This window comes from Parus major, chromosome 3 (assembly GCF_001522545.3).
Source record: "Parus major isolate Abel chromosome 3, Parus_major1.1, whole genome shotgun sequence".
Taxonomy (NCBI): Eukaryota; Metazoa; Chordata; class Aves; order Passeriformes; family Paridae; genus Parus; species Parus major.
This window is the reverse complement of record NC_031770.1, coordinates 80,655,421-80,678,068: the sequence shown is the minus strand read 5'-3', so window position 1 is coordinate 80,678,068 and position 22,648 is coordinate 80,655,421. Positions and strand designations below refer to the sequence as shown.

General features: G+C 36.2%; 1 protein-coding gene across 1 annotated transcript in view; it reads left to right on the top strand.

Annotated features, from left to right (window-relative positions):
- Nucleotides 1–22,648, top strand: part of BCKDHB (branched chain keto acid dehydrogenase E1 subunit beta) — a 108,657-nt gene that overhangs the window by 39,906 nt on the left and 46,103 nt on the right. Inside the window, exon 9 of the mRNA XM_015622778.3 lies at nucleotides 22,562–22,648. Within this exon, the coding sequence (XP_015478264.1) occupies nucleotides 22,562–22,648 (87 nt within the window). The remainder of the gene's footprint in view (nucleotides 1–22,561) is intronic.

Below are 22,648 nucleotides of genomic sequence, written 5' to 3'. Positions count from 1 at the left end.
CTGTTTATTATAATAAGTACCAAACAGTAAATGCTTTTGGTTAGCATTGCTATTATATTAGTTTGTCTGTATGCTGGCTGGTGTGATGGGAGAAATGTCAAATTCTCTTCTTCTTTAGATCTTGGCTGTTTTGCTCAGCTGAAAATAATTAGTTATTTGCATTTGTGCCTTAGTTGGTTGCATTATGTAACACTGAAACTTTTTAAATTTCATTTGCATCCTGGACAGCTTTTAAGGTAATTGCTAGTGCAAACAGAAGGATGGAACTACAGTTCTAGCTGCTTGCTGTAGTCTCATTCTTAGAGGAACTGCTTGTGGCAGCTGTTGCTGTTGACAGCATCAGTTTCAGTGGTGGGATTTATTATTCTCTTCCTGAGATGCCATTGTCAAGATCCAAAAGAGCACTAGAGAAGCTGGCCATTCCAGAGAAGTTCCTCAGCTGTCTATTGGTCTGCTTATGTTCTCTCTGTGGGCTCTTAAATGGTAATGGAATTGCTTTTACTCCTGTCCAACCAATAAGCAAATTATCAGCTGTTACAGGCAGTCCTTTGCCTCTGACTATTACTTGTGTCAGCATTCATAAACATCAGGCCAGCTTTTTGTTTTTCCTGGTCTCACGTGTGTGTTTGAAATGCTTCCACTGCCTCTTTGTCATGTTGGATGCAGATGATGGTGCACCTAATGTGCTGTAACCTTATTGCTCTTCTGCTGGTGCTGGAATGCATGGTCCATGGCTGATGGGAGTCTGTGTGGTGCTGGACACCAGGATTTCGTGTCTTGCTGTAAAAACACATCCCTCAGTTTTACTGCTGACAATGGTGTCCTTTGTGATCAGTAAAGGCTGTCATTTTAATCTTAGCTGCAAATATATGCAACTTTAATTTGACACCTCTAGTGTAGCCATGAAGAGGGATGGGCTGAAATTTTTTGTGCTTTGGAGATGAGCAGTAGTATGTCCATTTTTACTGCAATCTGACTCCTTGGTCTGCTTTCTGTAGCATTTTCTATACAGAAAATTATGTCATCAAAATGCATATTTCCTAGAGCTATGAGAAGTTGTACTTCACAACTGCCACCAGAGGCCTCCTCTAGTCAAGTTAAGCGTCTGTTTTGACTTTGCATTGCTCCTATGAGCATGTTTATGAATATATAGCTCTGAGGGAAACATAATACACATAAAGAATAAATACAGTGAACAAAAATAAAAATTGCTGCCTAATTTTACTGATATTTTCTTTGCATTTTAAAGATTTTGAGATTCTGCTCAGTTTTGAAATAGGTTAGCACTTGTCATCTACAGGAGGAGATGAGGTTGTACCTGCCTGGAGCAGACTACCATGGACTTAAATGGATCCCAGCAGTAATTGAAACATTTTTTTGGTACAACTCCTGGAATGGGTCAACATGCAAACAGGGGGTAGATTTTTCTTTTGTTCATCTTCAGATGTCTAAGAAGGAGAAATGAAGGTTGACCTAGTTACAGGAGCTTATAGAGCTATTCTAGAGAAATAGAGTATACAGAGGTATTTCCTGAGGTCAATCATCACAACTGCATCAGCAGTCTGCTTTTTCATGAGATAAATTGGCCTCTGGAAATGTCATGGTTTAAAAGTTTGGTCTTTAAAAAAAAAACCAAACAGCTAGGGAAACCCTAGTTTTCCTAGGGTAAAGTTAGGTGAAGCAAATTAAACTCTAATTTTGTAGTTGATAGATGACACCTGCTGCTGACATGAAGAGCATAAGTATTTGGCCTGTTTGAAAAGAACATATCTGACATTTTTACTAGGATAAAAGCAAAGAATCAGTGTGGTTTATATGAATTTCTGTACATTAAAATGCATGCTGATCTGTAATCTTTCTAAAATCCTTCACGAGAAAAATGAAGTAGATTGTTCAGGTTGTACATACAGAGACTCCCAGTATATTGCTTCTGAATGAGACATAAAGTTAAAATGAACATTTGCTTTTTCCCTGCAGGACTGAAAGTAAACCCAACATCAACTCCCAGTATGTAGCTGTATAAATCAACTTAAAAAGTTTTGTTGTTATGTGTCAGAAAAGTGACACAAACTTGTTTAAGGAGTATGTGCTACCTTAGCTGCTTCCTTAGGAAGCAAAGGCTGTCCTTAGTTTACTGACCATCTTTTCTATGTATACATCTTCAAAGCACAATGTCATTGTGCTCAGTGAGAAATTTGTTAGGTCTCTTGTTTACTTCGACAATCTTCACTGATTTCTGACTAAAACTCTTGTTTTATTCACTACAACTGAAGTAAAAGTGGTACAGCAGTTATAATTCAAAGAGAGATGGACTAGCTGTCCATAGAGTTAATTTATTTTTTTTTTTTGAGTGAGGGAATGCTTTCCCTGTGCTTATTCTAGCATCAGCATCCTACATCTGCATGTTTCATTTGTGTATGAGTGGACTGGGATCAGGAGTGATTTTTTTTCCCATTATACCTTCACCTGTAAACACAAATGTGTGAAATTAATGTGTTTCTCAACATACCCTGCTGGTAAAGAAGCCTCTGCCTTGAAGTTTTCTGCTACTTGATTGATTAGCTGTGTTACTATTGAAAATCTAAGCTGCCATGAAGGATGCTGCTCAGAGAACTGAAGCATGAGTCATATATGAAATATCTATAAAATTGGTTATTTATAAGCCACAAAACTGTTCAAAAGCACTTTTTATCCCTTTCAGAAATGAAGTTTTCAAACAAAAATTTTATTTCCTTCACTATACTAAACAGATTTGCTTGGACACTTTGAATAGATTAGGCTGTGTGGACTTTCCTGTGTATGAACTACTGGGTGGTGTGGTATTGATTAAAAAGCCAGTGGAACATTTCCCAGTGCTTCACTTGTCACATTCAGGGTAAAATTCTGTAGTTGTAGTGGTTTTTATATTGAAAGATTTGTGTTACTGGAAGTAAGAAATCTAGCTCAGGATTAAGTACTCTTAAAGGATTGTGCAAGTTACTGTATTTTTTTCACCCTGAATTGAGCCAATAATGTTAATTTAAATGTTGAACTGATTAGTATCAGCCATTTTAACTGTGCAAGTGAAAATTTGCAAATGCACATTTTTTCTTACTTTTGAATTATTTCGAAGACAAGTATTTGCCATGCACAGGATACCTAATTAGTCATCTTAACTGACTCTGAATGGTTGCTACCTTAGTGCAAAGAAATGTGGGATTTGAGAATACTAATTCAGAAGTTGCTTCTTTAGGGCACTATGCTATGGTCAAGTGAAGGGGTGTATGTAGTTCTGAGCAACACTCGGTGTTGCTTTGCTCCTCTTTGGGAAGGATTCTGCAGACCCCCTCATGGAGGTCAGCATAAATGCTTGTCAGGCTGCAAACACATCTGCTGCTTGTGAAAGAGAAATCTGAGCAAAAGAAAAACAGAGTTCCACAGAGGGAACCGAGCAGTAATACAGATTGGGCAAACTCTGTGCCTGTTTTCCATCGAGGATCTTGATGGAAGCCTTTGTTTCCAGCATTTATTAAAGCATTATCCTTAATGCACGAGTGGCATTTTTGTCAGATATCATCAGTGAATAATTTTCAGTAGTACATCTTTCATATCCTATACTTAATAAGCAGCATGTCCTAGCAGACCTATGGGTCTACCAGCTTGTTCCATTCCTTTACATTTACTTCATCTATTTGGACTGTGAATAAAAGGAAAATCAAGATCAGCAAGCCTGATGTGGTTTTTCTTATGCATTAAGTGCACTCACCAGGCATTGAACTGTACAATTGTAGCACAGGTATCCTGGGATCAGATTTATGTTTCTTGGCTATCTGTTCTTGGTCTTCTGCCATTTTACATGTTACTCCTTGGATTTCTTATTGAATGGATCTTGTACCTATAAAATGTGATTGAAGTTGTGCTGCTTGCATGATGACAGTTAATTTTGTCACTGTTTCCATAAGAAACTTGTCTTTTGGTCTTGTAGTTTCAGGTTGCTAGAGCACGCTGTGGACTGTTGCTTGGCTTCCAGAAGCAGAATGCTGGAGCCATACTTGGAGACAGACATTTTAAAGTTATGAGAATATATACATAACTATTTCAGAAAGTAATTATTCATATCTTTGCTCTTTTGTGTTTTAAGAAAGCTTTGAGTGGAAGAGTTCTTTTTTGTTCCTATGCATCTTGTTTTTTCTGGGAAGTACCTCACTGCCAAGGTGTTTGTGTATATATATAATTCTGTTTTCTCCTTTCTACTTCCCACCCAATATAAAAATATTTCTCAATCTTTTTGCCCAAGTATTGACAAGTGATACTTGAGGAAGAATCTGATTGAACCATGATATAAATTTAAGATTATGCAATTAGTATTTTCCATTTGATTCATATATGAGGCATTTATTCACTTGCCTCAGCAATAATCTGTTTAAACAGTAGTCACATTAGAAATCAAACTTTACATGAGAAAAAGAGGAAGTGATAATTTAATATCACTTGGTTACTGTATAATGCTTGTGCTATAAATGTGCATTCTGATATCTCTGTCCACCTAAAGCCCCCCATATTGCCAGTTTTAATTAATTCCTCAATCTGCACATGACAAAACTGTAAATTCACTCTTTTGGCATGTGGCCAAACATTTCCAATAAGTACTAATCTATACTATATTATCACATCTGGCAGTTGTGGTGCATTTACTGATGTGCTACCTAGACTTTGAAATTTACAACAGTGTTGTGTTTGGAAGGTTACAGATTTCTTAAGGAAGAACTTAAATGGCTTTGCTGCTAAAGGGGAGTTTAAAGAGCAAGTGGCATCTATTTTTCATCTGCCATTAAACTGGCACATTACTTTAGTATTAAAGGGAAAAATTGATTTATTAAAACTTTTTCAAAGTTTCAAACTTTTTCTCTTAAAAATTCCAATTTTTAATTTAAATTTAGAAGATATGTGTTTTCTATCTGCTGCTTCTTACAGGGAAAATGGTGTTGAGGAGAAAAAAAAAAATTTGGGTTATTAAGCTTGGCAGTGGGACCTAGTTTTTCATGTGTTAGTATGGAACTATTTGCAATATGATGGGAACAATTGTTGCACTTTAACAAGCCCATGGAAACAATTAATTTCTGATTACCAGCTATGGTGTTTTGCTGACATGAGAGAACTGTCTTGATACTGTCATTTTTTGGCTAAGAGCTCAGTGATGTTTTAAATAATAGATTGACTAAGGGAAGATGTGATTTTTAGATCTTAAAACACTGTCAGCAGTTTGTTTTAATACAGTTTTGCTTTCCAGTGGAAGAAAATAAACCTTTCAGAATAATCTGTCTACATAGTTAGTCAATTGTAAATTGCCCATTCTACTGGACAGTCAAAACATATTTGCAGTAGTTAATGCATATATTACTGGGTAGGTATGTGTCTTGATTTGAAGTATCATATTGATTATCTAGACATCTAAGTATCATCAGGACTGATGTATCTATGCTGAAGTTAAACTTGAAAGATCTTGGCTGTTCTATCTAATTGTATAGGAGGAGTACTGAAATGTTGCAAAATGTAGAGATTTTCTAGAACAATTTATTGGGATAATTGAAAAACTAATATATGGACCCTTTTTTGTTTCAGAAATGACTTAGTGACACACTAGAATTTGCTTAATAGAAAATATAAATTTAACTATATATTTTTTCTCTTTGACTTCAGTAGTTTTCAAATATTTAGTAGTTTAAGATGTCAGTGTAAATTTTGACCTATACCACACTATAATAAAGTACCTTTTTTTTTTTTTCCCCCCCAGTATTGGGAAAATGTCAAAATAAAGGTGTGTAGAAGACTCATGTTCCCCTTCTCTCCTGTATTAATTTAGTATATATTTAATTATCACCCAAAGTGTTATCAGAACTGACATGATTAAGCAGCTGATGATTCAGCAAAGCACAGAGAAAATTGCTGATGTGATGAAATTTTGAGCTTTCACCACCTGTGTTCTAAAGAAATAAAATATTTCTTCATAATGCAGAAATGCTGATCTTGAAATAAATAAGAAACTCTGAGAAATCTAAAATTACGTAATTTAGGGACTCAATGGTTTCATAAGTAAACATCATTAGAAATGTGGAAGTATAAAGGAAGAAATTGTGACTTTTATTAGTCAAGTGCCTTACAGATTAAGATATTTGTGAAATTAATCAATTTCTTTATGCTGAGGTCTTGCCTTTTATAAATTTTGTATTTATCTTTCATTGCCTGAGATAGACATTAATCTTTCAGGGCTTCCAGAAACTTTTAAAGTTTTAAGTATTTTATCTCATTTTCTTCAAGGCACTACAATACAGATCCTTAAATCCCCTTTTCTAATTTTCTGAATTTAACATGCTAACCTGTTAAACTTTTGCTTAATCAATTCCCCTTTGAGGAAAACAGGTGGTGAAAAAGACTAAGCAACAGTCTTTCTCTAAAATGATTACATTCCACTCAAGAAAATTTTACCTGAGAAATCTAGGAACTGCGATAAACTTGCTTCTGAAAAGCTTTTTGCGAACAGAGCTCTAAAAAATATCAGAGAACACAGAATTTTTTTTTTGGGGCAGTAAGTTGCTCAGCTACTGTGAGAAGTGGTGTGCAGCAAGTGCTTTTCTGTAAGCAAATGTTGCTCTGAGTGAAAAAAAAATGGAGAAAACTAGTAAAAAACCGTATGCTGTTGCCACCTACAGTGCTGGGTAATTGGTCTTCCCTCTGGTCCTTCCCCTAGCAAACCAAGGTTTTTAGAGATCCTTAACAGAACAACAGCTTTGCTAATTACTGCTTTACAAAAATAAATTGACTGACATTCTGGTCAAATATAGCTTTGCTCTGTTGACAAGCTTGGTTATACTTCTTTCATTGTCATGCTCTGAGATACCAAGCTCCTTGGTATTTCTTGGATCTGTATTTAATGCCTCCTCTCTCTGTTCCCTGCATATGTAGAGGATGTAAATGAGGAGATCTCTCCAGGCATTTCAGTGATTACAGTGATGCAGCATTAATTCCAGAGTGGGAATGATGTTAGTCAATAGTGTTGCATTTGGAAATTAAAGCTTCAAGACGGGAAGGTCTTGTTTGTGCCTTTTACGGTTCTTATAGCAATTTCATGGTTTTTCTGTTTGTATCACATCTGCCATCAAACATATAAACTTCTTTAGTGATTTGGCAGAAAAGTATTCATGTGATACATAGTTTAAGACATTTCAAACTGTTCAAAGGAAAGACTGCCTCAGATATGCAAAGAGTACAAAATAAGCAGATAGGAGGGAACAAAGACTATTTTTCAGCTATATTCAGAAGTCTGCAGTGAATGAATTACAGGCTTTGATTATTTATTCTGTCATGTACAAAGATGATTCCTGTCTTTTAGTTGATAAGCATGTAAATGGTTCAATGTCTTTTAAGCTGCTGATCTAAGTGAAAAATGCAAATGCCTCTGTATCACGTTGAACAGAAGAAGTCAAATAGTTAATTCTTTGAGGAGAATATACCAAATAGATAAGGAATATTTGCAAACTCTTATTGCTGATAATTTTCTCATGCAGCTGACTCATTGCAACGCTGTGGTAATCAGTGATTAATGAAAATAATTGATATCAGCCTGTTTTTTCCAGATTACTTTCACAGTTTTTTTCAGGAAACTCACTTGGAGAGTCTGTTTAAAAATAAAACTTATTTCTTGGTCTATAGATAGAATTTCTTTTGTGTACATTTTAAAATTACTATAATTAGTGATTCTTGGGCTAACTTGTTAAAAAGTTCCATGTAGTGATTAAATGAAGCTCTATTGTGTATCTAGAAATATCTGTCTCAAATGTGAGGCTTGATTTGGTGTTTGTCACTGAAGAGACTTCCATTGAGATCAGTGGCAAATGAATATATTTTCTGACAATTTCTATGTATGCCAATGCTTCATTGTCCTGTGCTAACCCATCAAATGTCATTGATTTACTGTTGCTCTCAGTAGCCAAAAGACCATTAAACTTTATGGAAATTAATAATTGGAGAATGACTTTGGTAGAGTACAAGTAGCAGTAAATGGCATATGATTCACCTTAGTAATGTTTTTGAGCATTGGAAGAAGTTCTTATTTTAGTGTAATCTAATCTTTTTATAAGTTTTAGCTTGGATATGGAAGACATATGGAACATGCTAGATGATTATAATAGTGGGATTTGCCAGAAAATAGAATCATAGTTTCTAAAATTCAAGTCTATCTCTTAAAGGAAAGATTTCTGAATATTGATCTTTGTTTATATGATATGTCACATCTTTGTTACACACAATTGGTCCAGAAAACAGGAATGATAAAAACCCGCAAATTTATATAGGCTTGAGTCATCATGTGATCTTACTCAGTTGATATTGAGAGGTAATGTTTTACTTTATCCCCAGCATTGCATCTGTAGTCCCTCTTCTGGGGAAAAAGAAGGCATATCTAAATTACTGGCTTGAGTGACAAACACCAAAAAGATCAAATTAATTGTTAAAAAGCAACAGAGTTATTAGGCTAGAAAGAAAGCAGCAGGTACAATTTACTGGTGCTTACTGGCTGCTGCTGGAAGAGGTGTGGGGGAGACAGTGTTAAGTTAAGCTTGTCTTTCATGAGGTTACAGGAAGTTAGCAGGAGTACTAATCTCCCTCATAGAGGCTGATTCTTACCAAGCTTTCAGAAACTTAATATTTTTAAGACTTGCATTTGGCTGCAAAATGTCTATCAGAACACTGACAAATGGACAGAAAAATGAGATCAGGCTGCGGGGCCCTCATTTTCTTGGCTGAAAATTAATATCTTGAAAATTACTATTCCTTCTTCTGTAAGTTGAAGTAGGTCAGATAGGGAGAGAGTGTAACTGATAGAAAAAAAATGGAGGTTGTAGAAGAACTGCCATGAGAATTGCTGAGATGGTTTGAATGAAGAGATATGCAAAAGATGAGAGAATAGGACAAAAAATGATGCTGAAAGAATGAAAGGAGTAGGTGAATTGGTTGCTTTAGAAAAATAAATGGGAAGTAATACAGAAAAAAATATATTAAGAAGAGCATAAACAAGGGAAGTAATTTTAAAGCATAGGTTTGCAAGATACTTTGCACAAAATTCTGTTACAACAAAGTTCTGTTCTGTTATCACATTGTCCTGGGGTGTTTTCCTCCCAAATTTGCCCTAAACTAGAACACATATCTATCACTTCACCTGCTAATGCTTGTTTTTGAGGGGGGCAGAGATGGCTCTGCTCTCATTTTCAGACATCTGCTTGATCATACTAGTCTATTTCATATTTTTAGTTAATTATTTAGTGATTATTTTCTCAGGTCTTTCCCTTTTATGGCCTTGTGCTTTCCCCTTTAGTCCATAGTAGTTATTCAGATACTAATACTACTAAGTCCAGTAAAGCCTGTGGGTTCAGCATCTGCAGTGAAATTAATTCAGCTGTCTGTGGTGAACTTTATGATGCTACCAGAATTTAAAGTAATTTAAGAAATAAGGAGGAAGCAGATGTTGGATGCATAGATGCTGCAGCTCCTGCTTCTTTGGGAGGTTTGGTGAAACAAAGTCTCACTGCTGTTGTGGTCATGCTACAATTGTCAGTATGAACCAAATTGGAAAACAAATGAGGGGTATGCCACAAGTGGTATTGCCAGCACTTCTCTCAGTTCCTTTCTCCATACCTTCCCAAATCCAGATATTTTCTTTACAGAACTTGGCACCTCTCTTGCCTTGGCCTTTTCTTTTTTCTTGCTGCTCTTCATCAACAAATCCATACTTTTCATTTTCCAGAATTCATGTTTTAATTCTGTCTGTTCTGCCTTCAAGTTCTTATATTCTTACAGTCTTCTTCTTTACCTACAAATTTAAGAGACATCACTTTTATTTCAATCTTTCTCTTTGGATCAAAGCAGGTATTTTGCTGTGTGACACTCTAACTATTGTTTGTCCTACGTGGTTATTTGAATTGTGTTAGAAGCTACTGACCAATTCAGTGGGGGGAAATGAAAGTATTGTTGTCTTCACCTATAAAATTTCAGTCTGTTTTACTTGTTTTATTGGTGACCTGTACTATTTTTATTTTTTCCTTTTAAGAGCAGAGTTTCTTCTGGCTTTTTTCAAGTTCTCCAAACCTATAGTTAGCTTCAGTAAAATGATTCTGAGGAGGCCTGTTATGTGGGTCAAATCTGGCAGGATAGTGTTTTGCTTCTGGAAGAATACTCCAAGATTTGTTCCAGATGGTGTTTTTGTGTGTGTATTGGGGTGTGAGTATGGCAGTGAGTTAGCTGACCCGTTCTTAGATCCTTCAGAACAGCTGGGGAAGTTCTCTATCTGGTGTTCTTCACAGAAAGTATTGTACAATATTTGGATTAATAGATGAAATTGATATGGATCTTACAAATCACTGGATTGTCCATGGGAGGCCTTTAAGAATTTCCCAGGATTGCATCTGTTTTTCAAGAATAAATGAATAGCTGAGGCACTGTTAATCCTCTTGTTTTATTACTTGGCTTCACTGTCTGACTTTTTATGTGACTCTATTTGAGAATCAGAGCACCTGGAAGAGCAAGGGTACTGAGCAGGGAGAATATGGTGGTTGTGAGGAAGGAAGATAAATAAAGCTAGCTAGGTGCTCTTGGTATTTCAGGGGTTTAGGTACCTTCATAGTCCTGGGGTAGATCCCTCTAAGATTTTGGGACTTTAATCATATGGAATTGTGTGTGTTTTCCCTGACTTTTTGGCTGTAGAAGACTGCAGTCTTTCCTTAAAGGTTATCTTGGAGGAACCTCAGAAACACTCAGACTTAAAAGCTTGGATTTTATTTTCTGAAGAAATGTATTACAGTGAAAAGAATATGTACTGTTACAGCCTGATTATTCCAGGAATTTGAGAGACAGATGAAATTTTCAAAACCTGAGAATATTAATAAACAATATGCGCATAATTTCTGAAAGGCAGGAGAAGGGCTAGCTAATCTTAAATTTTAATTTATTAATAGACTTACAACATTGAAGGCCTAAAATAAGTGCTGGATTTGAACATGAATATAGAAAAACTGAAGAAGCAAGTTAATTTATAAAGACACTAACTTGTATGTTTAACAATGAAAACTCAGAAAAGGACTTTCTCCAAGGAATGCCAGCTGAATGTGGTGATGCCACACAGACTTGAAGAGCATCTTATAATGTGTCCATGAAGATTTTTGGGATGAAAAGGTTCTCTTTGGTGCAGTATTGTTCATCTGTATTTCCTGAGACTTCCTGATTTTGCTCCCATAAAAAGGGAATTAAAAGGTATAGAGGGTAAAGGAAGGATAGGTCTATCCATGGTGTTTTATTCACATTGGTGAAGGTTGGAAGCTGCTGCAAAAGTTCCCATTTTATGAAACCTTTGCTGTTAAATTTTAAGTTTTAGGCTATACACAAAGAAGGATTATTTGAATAGATATATTTAATTGTGGTCAAGTAGGCAAATATAGTTCAAAGTATTGAGGAGTCATGAGTTACCAGTCCTGTAGATGCATGAATATTTTCCTTAAGTTTAGTTGCCATTATGCTTTACATGTCTATTTAAGGAATCTGCTCATTGTTATTGCTAGAACACAATGACTGGGAGATCTAGAGGCATTTGGTTAAAAGAAGTTTTTTTAATATTCATGCTACATATTTCAGTAGTGTTAGCAGATTGCGTATGAAGTCATCAGAAGTAAATATACTCTTGCACCAAGTGTATATTAAAATTATTAATTGTCACTATTAAGGAGAGCTTCCAGTGCCAGAAAGTAAATGAGATGTGGTGGAGGAAAAGAATGCAATAAAATCAGTGTAGTGTATCTGAAGTTATAAGAATGAGCCAGATGGGTTTTATTTTTATTTTTAAATTTACTTTTGAATTCTGAATCAGTTTTCTTCTCTAACCAATTCAGTCTAGTGTGTATGTAGTAATTTGCCTTAAGGATATCAAAAAGCCACGCTATGGAATTCCAGAAGTACTTTTTCTTTGCCCATCTCTTAATGAAGTTGATTAATGTGTTCTTAAATACTTTTAAGTTAAGCAGGAATATCTACCTGCACAAAACATAAATTTTCTCCACTGTCCCCACAATCTATGACCATTATTATCAGCTGTTGTTTTCTCAGCAATTATATCTTTTAGGGTACTTAGAATGATGTTAAGAAAGTATTACAAGGGGGTTTGTAGCAGTGCTGTATTACAAGAGTAAGTTTACTGAAAGGCATTGGAGAAGTAGTCACTACTTGATAGAATATTAGTCCTTTTAGTCTTATTTAACCCTCCTGTATTAAAAATTATATCAAGCAGCCCAAACTGTATTGAGATGCACCCTGCTGTGTGTCATACCTCATTTCTCTTTTCCCTGTCTCAGCTATTTAAATTGCAAGTTCTTTGGAGAGGAATTCTCTGCTAGTCTTTATATGCTACTCTACACATTGGGGATCTGTCTTTGGTTCTTGGCTTTGCAGCAAGCTTATAAATTTCTGTGTTGATCATCTCAGTCATGTACTGACAATGTTGTGTAGGATATAAAAGCTAAAATTGCTTTATTATCATCTCTTCATTGCTTCTTAGGATGTTCTACCTAACCCTGTAGCAACCCCATTTGGTTTTAACTGCAATTTTTAAAATTTTCCGTGTTACTTTGCATTACTCCTGTGCTTGTTTTCATTTTTCTTTATCTCTGCTCCACCATCTTTATGCTACAGCATTGTTCTTGGTGCTATGCAGGAGGAATCCACATTAGTATTTCAGAATTATTTTTGGCATTTATAGTGTAAAATGATACATACTGGAATATTAAAATCTTAGTATGTTGAGTCAGTAAATTTTATAGTTGTGTTAACATTTCTCTGCAAGATGTTTCATATGTGTATCCCTGCTGTGGTCACATTAGTTCTTTATGAACTATTTTTGCCATACATAAAACTGGGGGAACAAGCTGTCCTGATCTGGATTTCAGTATAGAATATCAGCATAACAACAGAAATTCTGCCTCTGTGCACCACTGAAAAGAGCCTGGCTCAGTCCTGTTTGCACCCTCCTTTTGGGTATGTAGATACATGGATGAGGTCCCCTCATCCAGTCCCTTAATTATCTTTGTGGCCCTCGTTGGACTCTCCAGTGTGTCCATGTCTCTCTTTCTGAGGAGCACAGAACCGGGTGCAGTGTTCCTCACCAATGCTGAGCAGAGGGGCAGCATCACCTCCCTTGTCTGGCTGCCAGCACTCCTCCAAATGCAGCCCAGGATACCATTTGCCTTTTTTGCTGCAAGGGCATGTGTCTGGCTCATGGTCAGAGTGGTGTCCATCAGGATATCTATCTCACTTTCCTACTAGACTGCATTCCAGCTGTGCAGCCCTCAGTGTGCACAGGTGCCTGGAGTTGTTCTTGCCCAAGGGCAGGATGTGGTGATTCCCTTTATTCAACTACATGAGGTTCCTGTCAGCCTGTCCAGGTCTCTCCAGACCGCAGCACAGCTCCTTTGGCCCATCAGCTGCTCCTCCCAGTTTGGTGTCACCTGCAACTCTACTAAGGGCATACAGTCTACCCCATTATTCAGATGCAACTGCACATTTGTCCAAGAAGAAAACAGTTACTAACATTTTCTAAATAATGATGTAGAATATAGATCTGAAAATGTGTATTGAGAGATTGCTGGAGTGCTCCCAGCTGTGGGTCAACTTATTGACAGCACCCAGACTGCTGACAGGTACATGTCTTCTGCTTCAGTGAGCACTTGGTTGTCTTTTTGTGATCAAATTTAAGAAAATGTTATGTATTTCATGAAAGAGTTATCAGTAAATGCTTTTAAGCTGTTTTTGGTAAAACCAGTGCTCTTCACCCAGACTGAAAGTTTTGCATGATTTCTGAATGTATTAATGAGATGAGGAAAAGTGAGCATGGCCTTGCTAAGGCTAAATCTGTGATGGCTATTGATCTGTGGACAAGGGATGAGCAAGGAGTGACACCTTGACTGCAAGAAAGCTTTTAATAGTCTCAGAATACTCCTGTATCCAACGAGCAGCTCTGGTCCAGTGGGTATCTGGATAGGTAAGATACTGTTTGTGTGTTTGGCATAGTCATGGTTAGTAGGTAGAGAACAGTATTCTACCTGGAAGCCAGTGGCAAGCAAGGGCTACAGGGATCTGTACTAGGGCCTGTCCTCCCTCCCTTCCTTCATTAATGCTACTGGTAGCATTGTCTCCTGCTTCTGCTTTTGCACTGTCAAAAATATAGCCCAGCTTCTCTCTGCTCCAACTTGTTTGCTTGTTGCTTCCCCTTCCTTTGAACTCTCATTAGGACTTTCTTCCAGCTATATATTGCTAATACTAAGGAGTTGGTAAAAGAAGAAGCCAGGCAGAAGCGCAGTTGGACTAATTGTTTAGGAGAGAACAGACCTAAAGGGGATTTGTTCATGTAAAATGAACTTAAGTTTCTTGTTTTGAGCTTTGCTCCTTATTAGAAGTCAATATTCAAATGCATAGTATTAATTTGCAAAGAATTGAGTGGACAGTATGGCAGCAGTCTGCAACATGCTGCATTTGGCACATGGTTTGATAATTTATTTCCTAAAGCATTAATCATTTGGTTTCAGGTAAATATCTTATTGGGCAGCAAATACATTTCTAATACTTCCCTTAATTTTCCTACATTTTTGTCCATTGCAATGATACTTAGAGTTATGCATCATACTTTTAGATGTGTTTATTTTCTCTAATATCTGGTCTTTTACTGTGATTTGAAATCAGTCGGAAAGGAGGTTAGACTAAAAATTTCTGGGATATTGTGTGGTGGTTTTTTTGTTTGGCTTTTTTTTTTTTTTGGATAGGGTGTTTGGGTTTTGTTTGGTTTCTTCTTTTACTCCAGAGGAAGCAGGTAAAGGTATAGGGACAGTGTCAGAGGAGGGTTGTGTAGCAGGACAGCCTCTCTTACCACTCTTGATTTGTGAAAGTCACACACTGTGTTCAATATTAGTGGACCATTGTTCTCTGTTCTTTCCTTTGTCACAGTTTCCTATTAGTGTTGTCTTTTGTGTTTTGCTTCTCCTTGATAGAAACCAGAGTCAAAGCGTCTTCATCTTTGTCCTCTTTGCAGTCTGGGAACCTTAAAGGATCTGCTCGTCATCATTCTTGACATGTTAATTAGTTATCACTAACTAACTATTAGTTTTGGGGAAACTCATTCTGCGCTTCCTGAGCTGGCAGTAGGTCTGGGCCTGTCCCAGCAGCTTTGGCTGTGCCATCTGCAGTCAATGAATTCCAGACTTGTAGGTCAGAAAGCACAGACCTTGGTTGCATCAGCTGAAAAAGCAGACAGGAGTGGATTAGAAACCTCAGTTTTGGTTAAGTAGTAACAGGAAGACTGTGCTGTACTAATGCGGGTCAGTTCAAATTGGCAACTGTTTAGCTGTTTTTCTCAGGCTAAGAAGGTGATGGACTTGTTTTGCATTCCCTGCTGTTAATCAGCATACTCGTCTATTACAGAATTGCCTGTGTTTTTTCATTTTATTGTTTGAGAAGTTTTGGTTAAAGATTTTTGTCCAATGGCCTTCCTAAGTGATGTGATAAAATTGACTTATTTTTTTTTTTCTTAGTAGATTTGTCTTTGACCTTCATAGATTGTTGTTAGTGTTAGGCTAGGATTCTCTGCTATACAATTGCAATACTGTGTTTGGTATATTTAATGTTTGGTATATTTAACAGAATCTTAACAGAAGGAGGATAAAGCTCCTTGTTACCAGTAGCTGAAAAGTCTCGATCATGCTTTGGGCTATTGAGATAATGAAAAAACGGTTTTTCATGTCATTTGTTTATCTTGGAATTGTCTTGTTTTATTGAAAAATGACTCAATGAGTTTCAGTCAACTTTTGGAAGTGTAGTGTAGACACTATGATAGAGTACATCTCTCATTTTCCTTTTCTGGAAATCTAGTTCTGTTGAAACTCACAGCAAATGATGTTATTTTGTTTTCTTGTTTCATTTTTTCTTCAATGTTAAGAATTATTTTTTTGGTTGGAGCTTTAAAGAGGGCATACTTCTCCTAGTTTTTCCTGCTTTTAGGAGAAGGCACTCTTGAGCAACTGATGGCTATAATTTGCAAACCAGAACATGATAGGAAGCAACAGGGTTTTCTTGTGTCCCGGCTGTGTCTTAGGACACAAACTATTCCCCTTCCCTTCTATTCCTTCTCTTAGGACTCTAGGGAAAAAACCCATGGTGCATGAGGGTCTGTTTGGTTTTCCAGAGATCTCCAAAATCCAGTGGGATTTGTCCTCTGGGATGTCTGGAAATTGGGGGTGGAATAACTGCATTTGCCAAGACTGTTAGTGTATCACATGCACAAACAATTCATTGTAGTTGGGATGTGTCATCCTGTGAATCTGTATTTGCTAAGTGAATGTAATCCTTGGTGATTTAGCTGGCAGAATATGCTACATATTTCTATGTGGGAAGTGCTGAATAGAAATCTGGGATCTTATTTCTATCCCTATGCTTGTGGTGTTCAGTACCAAGAATGCTGCTATGCAATTTGTTATTGAAACATTAAAGGGAAGGCAGAACTAATGGGTTGGGGAAAGTAGCCTCCCTGAGGTTTTGAGTTTTCCAAGCATAAATTCATTAAAGCTGGTCTGAAAATGAAAAAGGAAAATGTTTTTCAAGACATTGATTGAAACTTTACCAAGTAATTTTTTTTAAAGCTTCCAAATTCTGATTTGTTTTCAGTAAAAGCACATATCAATTAATGTTCATTTTCATACAGTTTTATAATTGGTTCATGCATGCTCAGTACAAAATGGGATACAATAAAAATATAATTTCAGAACTTTTGCCAGCTTTTAAAAAATTACTGTGGAAAGCTAGTTTTTTGATTATGCAGGAAGCTTTTGTAGTTTCTAAAGAGCACAATCAAATTATGCAAAAATTTAAAGGGAAAAGTGAACATATAAAAAAATTGCTTTTGTGTATGAGATAGAAGTTTTGTTTTTTTCTGAGAAGAGAACTTTCTTCTTAAAGAAAATAGCCAACTTGCCATTGTGACAGAATAATAGTCATTTATAAGAAAAGTTTGATATTTCTCCAAAGGCAGTGTCTGTGTTAGTGGAGCAGCTGGTTACACTGGGAGTTGTGGTGCTGCTATATGTGGGGAGCAGTACTGTTAAATGTGGTTTAGCATCAAACTCATTTTGGTTGGCTGCTTTCTCCTGAGTAAGGGCAGAATATGTTACTGGTAGTGTCAGCACTTGGATTTCAAAGTGCTCGGAAGTGCCAGGCTTGTGTTGTTTTCTTCTGTCATCGGTGCCTGTAGGAGAGAACATCCAACACAATGAAATGAGATTTGAACAGAAAAGTGATTATAGAAACTTTTGGATAGAGAGTGTGGTTGGGGAGGTTGAAAACAATTTGCTCAACTGGTTCACTGTAAAAACACTGGGCTGCATCTCAGAAAACCTTCAGAGTGCACCCTGAAAGCATCTGTTTTGCAAAGGCATTAGTGTTTTTTGACATTTCTGTATCAGAGTGATCATGCTGTTAGTCTTTTGCTCTGATGCACTGTCAGTTGTCATTCTTGTGAATGACACCAATGTAAAATAGTCATGACAGTGAAATTGAGGTGGAAAACTATAGTCAGTACTGGTTTCTGGCTTTGTTTTGGGGCTAATTTAATAGTTTAAAGCTCTAGGGTCTCTTCTCTAATGACTGGGTGTAGCCAAGGTGACATCAGTGTGCTATAGCCTGGGTCTCTGCTGCCTTCCAGAAGAAGAGAGCACTGCTGAAGCTTTTCTTGTGCGAATCTTGATGTGCCTTCCATCTCTAAATCTGTCTCTGAAGTGGTGTTTGCTGCTCTGTGCTAACAGTACAGGATAAATCTGATTATCCCTTTCAACTGCCTTTTCCAGTAGCCCTCTTGGTGTTGAGATGTCAGGGATGGGCTGGGAAAAAGAGGTTCTGGGCAGGGTAGGCCCTCTCCCTTTTAGAAGCCCAGGGTTGTAACATCTGAACTTGGCTGTGACAGCATGGAGTGACTTAGAGAGCCAGGCTCTCTAAGTGCCTGGATGTTGCCTCTGACTTCCCTTTTCCATCTGTTACTAAAGATGGCCAAAAAAAAAAAATTACATCAATTTTAATTTAATTTGGGACATGATATACATACAGAATCTATTGGTGCCCTCTGGAGTATATGTGAACTTTAAAGATCAGCAAGCAACAACTTCTAGTTGTAAAGAAGGAACATTTTTATCGGTGCTAATCTCTTAAGTCCTACCTCAGTTTTTGAAGATGTATTTTCAAAAGTACTCTTCATGAGCTGCAAAATGTGCATGCATTTCAAAATTCTAATTTTTACTTAGGTAAGAAAAAATGTAAAGACTATGGTTTTTGGAAGACAGAATGGGGATGTTGAGGAAATGGGGGAAAATCAATCCCTTACAGAAATACAAGTCTTTGGTTGTGAAGGCAGAAAATGCATAGTTCTTTACCTAATGCAGACTAACAAAACCACTCCATCTGTCCACCTTCAGAAAAGATGGTAAAATGGTAGGATTCTCTGCTGGCCAGTTTGCTACACTGTGCAGATTTAGCTGCTGTTTTCTTCAGTTTTATGCAGGGGTGTTTCCTATGAAGGTTGAGGACCCCATTACCTGATTTTACTGAGCTGCATTTATTTGTACTCTAAATGCTTGTCTGAATATTGGGCTTTGGTTATCCTGGAGGCTGAGTGATCCCCTTAATGTTTTGCCATATATTTAAAAAGTGAAATTAATGTTTTAGAGAAGAGCAATGATACCTGCAGATAATCATTAACCATGTCTTCTGTACCCTGTAGATCATAGGGAAGCTAGTTTGGAAATTTGACCTTGAAACTGAATAACTATTTTGCTTCCAGGAAATAAGGTTAAATTTCCATTTGAAGATATAGAAATTAAATGTTAGCTATTCTAGGACACTATGAATGTATTTTCCAGGCTTTGTTCTAAGCTATGTGGACTGAAATATTTTTTTCATGATAACAAATACTTAAAAATTGTGTATACAACATCTGAATCCCATCTGTTGTTACTGTCTGTTGCTATTACTGTATTGTCATATTTAGAAATATGACAATATTAGAAAAAACAATATCATAATTAAAATTAAGAGGACATACAAAGACTGCAATATGTTTGCAATATGTTTCCTAACTGAAAGTATCTCTTGACCAGGAACTTATTAGTCTGATACTTTATGGATCAGTTTTTCCACAAAAAATCTGTACTAAATTAATTGGGGAGAATGATCTGTAAGTTCAGAGGACATTATCAAGAAAGAAGCAGCTATTCAAAAATAATTAGAAAAACATTATCAACAGTTCAGTGTTGTTTGAGAACAGTTAATAGCTGCTCAAAAAAAAAATTATCATAGTTTGAAAAGTAAGACCGTAGTGAGCTGACTCATAACTGTGTGGCATAGAAAGGCAGTGTTAGTGAATGGAAATAGTAGTCTCAAGGTCCTGCAAAGTTGGATTTTGAACCTGTTTTTTTAATATTTCTATCAAATATATGGTAAACATTGTAACTGTTACTGGTAAAAAGAACTAAGAAACAGATGAAATAGACAGTTACTCGTAAAGAGAACATAATCTCATTAACTCAGCTAAGCTCAGGCACATGCTTTTCAGCATATCCAAATATAATTTTGTGTCTTGAAATAAGAAAGGCACACTATATTTTCGTCTTTATACCAGGAAGCCATTATCCTTTAACCTCCTTTCTCACAAGCAGGGAGTTGCAGTTATCAGTAAACTCTGGACTTGTTCTGTTATGCTTTGGCCAAAAGGCCTCGCACATCCAAGAGCTGCAGTACTGCAGCTGCATTATCTTTGCATTTGATGGTGTTCCAGAAGAAATCTGGAATGCTGGTTCCAGATGGGTGTGCTTCAAGAAGGACATAGAAAACTGGAGATGATTCAGGGTAGGGTTGTAAGAATGATGAAGGAATTGGAAATGTGCTGTTTGCTGAAAGATTTAGAGCTCAGCCTGCTTAATTTAGCAAAATTGTGGTTAAGACACCATTTGATCACAGTCTTAGTGTATTCATTTGGGAGCAGAAATGTGATAATAGATAGTGCCTCCTTCTAGCAAACAGAAATAAAACACAAAACAGCAGCTTTGAAGTTAAGTCAGCCAAATTAGTTTGGAAATAAGGTGCAAAATTGTGACCAGGAAGGGAGATAAGAACTGGGCAACTTACCAATAGGTATGATGCATTTACAAACACTAGAAATACCTAAGATTGGATGTGTGAAAAATTCACCATAGTCTTGGTTGAGTGTTAAAAGCACCAAACCTCTGCATGATTTTGTACCAGGAGTGATATATATAGTGTGTTGTAGAAGGGCTGAGGTATTTGTATGCAGTGCTTGATGATCACAGCGCTTGTTCACTTTTAATAAGCTACCACAGACATGGACTTCCTTGAAGCCTGTGGGAATCATATATAAAAACAAGGATTTCTTACACAGTAGAAGCAGGTTACTAAAAAGAGATTATTTTTCCCCTTCCCCCCACTCCCCCTTTTCTTTATTTACATGGGTTTGATTTGAGAACAGATGAAATAAGTTATTAATTACTTAGTACATATTGGATTCAAGAAACTGGAGATGTGAAAATAATTGGAGACTGAGACATAGTGGAGGAACACATTAAAGGTCCTTTTCTTATTTTTCCCAAACATTAAATTATCTCTTTGGGGAGATAATTTACTGGACTGATAGATTATTGGTCTGACCCCATGTGGATTTTCCTATATGCTAACAGTGTTTGATTATACTCTATTATCTTCTGAGAAATGAAATCTGTAGCTTAAATTACAGCATGTAAAGTATCAAAATGTGAACCTCTCAGAACAAGTATATGCAAAAGAATCTTTCTTAAAAATAAAGAAAGTTAAAAAAAAAAACCGGAACAACCAAACTGAACTTTAACATTGATTAGTTGTATCAGTTTTACTATAGCAACTGATTGTATCAGTTTTAATCATATCAGCATATCAACATATCAGCTTAAAACTGGAGTGTACATTTTGTTCTTGGAACTTTAGTTCTGGTGTACTGGGCAGATTTATAATGCAGTTAATACCTCTGTTCCTTTAGATACGAGTTTCCAGTGCTGGAAAAATACCCCAGGAAATTAGTCTGTGTAACGGGATTACTTTCCAATTATTTGCTGAAATTACTTTTTCTGTCTTGTTTAGCTCTGAATGTTTTCAAACCACTTCATAGTACAGTATATGGAACATGTTTGTAGCCTGTGAGTTGCCAGTAAATCTGTGCATGAGCTGCTTAGAGCCACTGATTGAGCCATTGCTAGGAAAGCAAAGAGAATTAGTAAAATACTTGAATGAGAAGAAAGCTGCATAATTAGGGCATTGCTTTTATGTATCCTATTACATAGATAACATGGAGCTGCCTGACTGGAGAGTGTGCTGGTGTAGACATTAAATTGAAGATCACAGTATTCAGAAAGTCTGATCTGATAGCAAGCTCTGTCTTGGGCTCTTCCACTTGATGAGTAATATTAGACCAGCAGTACACTATGTACTTATCTTAAATGTCAGACTGGAACTGTTCTTGAAAGATTAACTTACACTATAATCTAATTTTTTTTTTCTGATATACCTATGTAGAAGTTTATGAAATGAACCTTTTTATTATAATAAAAATGAGCCTTTTTATTATAATAATTTTAAAATGCATATCATGGAAGCAGAGACTTTGCTGTCATATTTCTTACTAAAGGTTTCTAATACTGTTTAAGTCAGGCAATTGGCATAGTTGCAATAAACATTGATATATTTGTGTGTGGTGAAGCTTTATATTTCCCATCAGACTAAAAATATTTTGCTTTCACTGTTGTTTTGCAATGAACACAGTTTTGGTTTTTTGATCAAAGATACTTAAGTCATCTGTATATATTATGCCATTTATTTAGCTATGAAGTAGATTGCATAAAATCTACTCAAACATTGAAATCTAAAATTTAAAAATGGTACTTCTAATTGCCATGTAAAATTTAAATACACAGCAGTCATCCACACATTTTCTTGCTAAAATTTTTATTTAGCACTTTTACTTTCTGAATAGTAATGGTTCATGACTTTACATAGGCTCTATTTTTACAGATATCAGTGAAGGATTTCTTTGTGTACGTGTATTTTAGTATTTTGAAGACTCAGATTTTTACTGGTTACTTGTTAAAATCCTCATTTTATTTCAGAAATGTTACAGTTTGCATTAATAGGGTAAATTTATATGAAATGGGTTCAAATTTATTCTTGATACTTGCTTAAAATTGAGTGGAAAATGTGAATAATTTTATAGTAAGTATAAAACCATGCTATTAATGACTCAATTTAGTATTTTAGGATAATTTATTGTTCACTGGAAATGCAAGTGGGGAAAAGTAGCTATGTTCTAACACTGCTAAAAAAATCATATATTTCATATATTCCACGGGTAGTAAAAGTAAGAAATCACAAGAGCTGTAATTCGATGACATTTTGGGTGTTTGTTTTTCCTTTTCAGTCAGTGGCAAAGACTGGGCGACTGCTGATTAGCCATGAGGCTCCCTTGACAGGAGGATTTGCGTCTGAAATCAGTTCCACAGTTCAG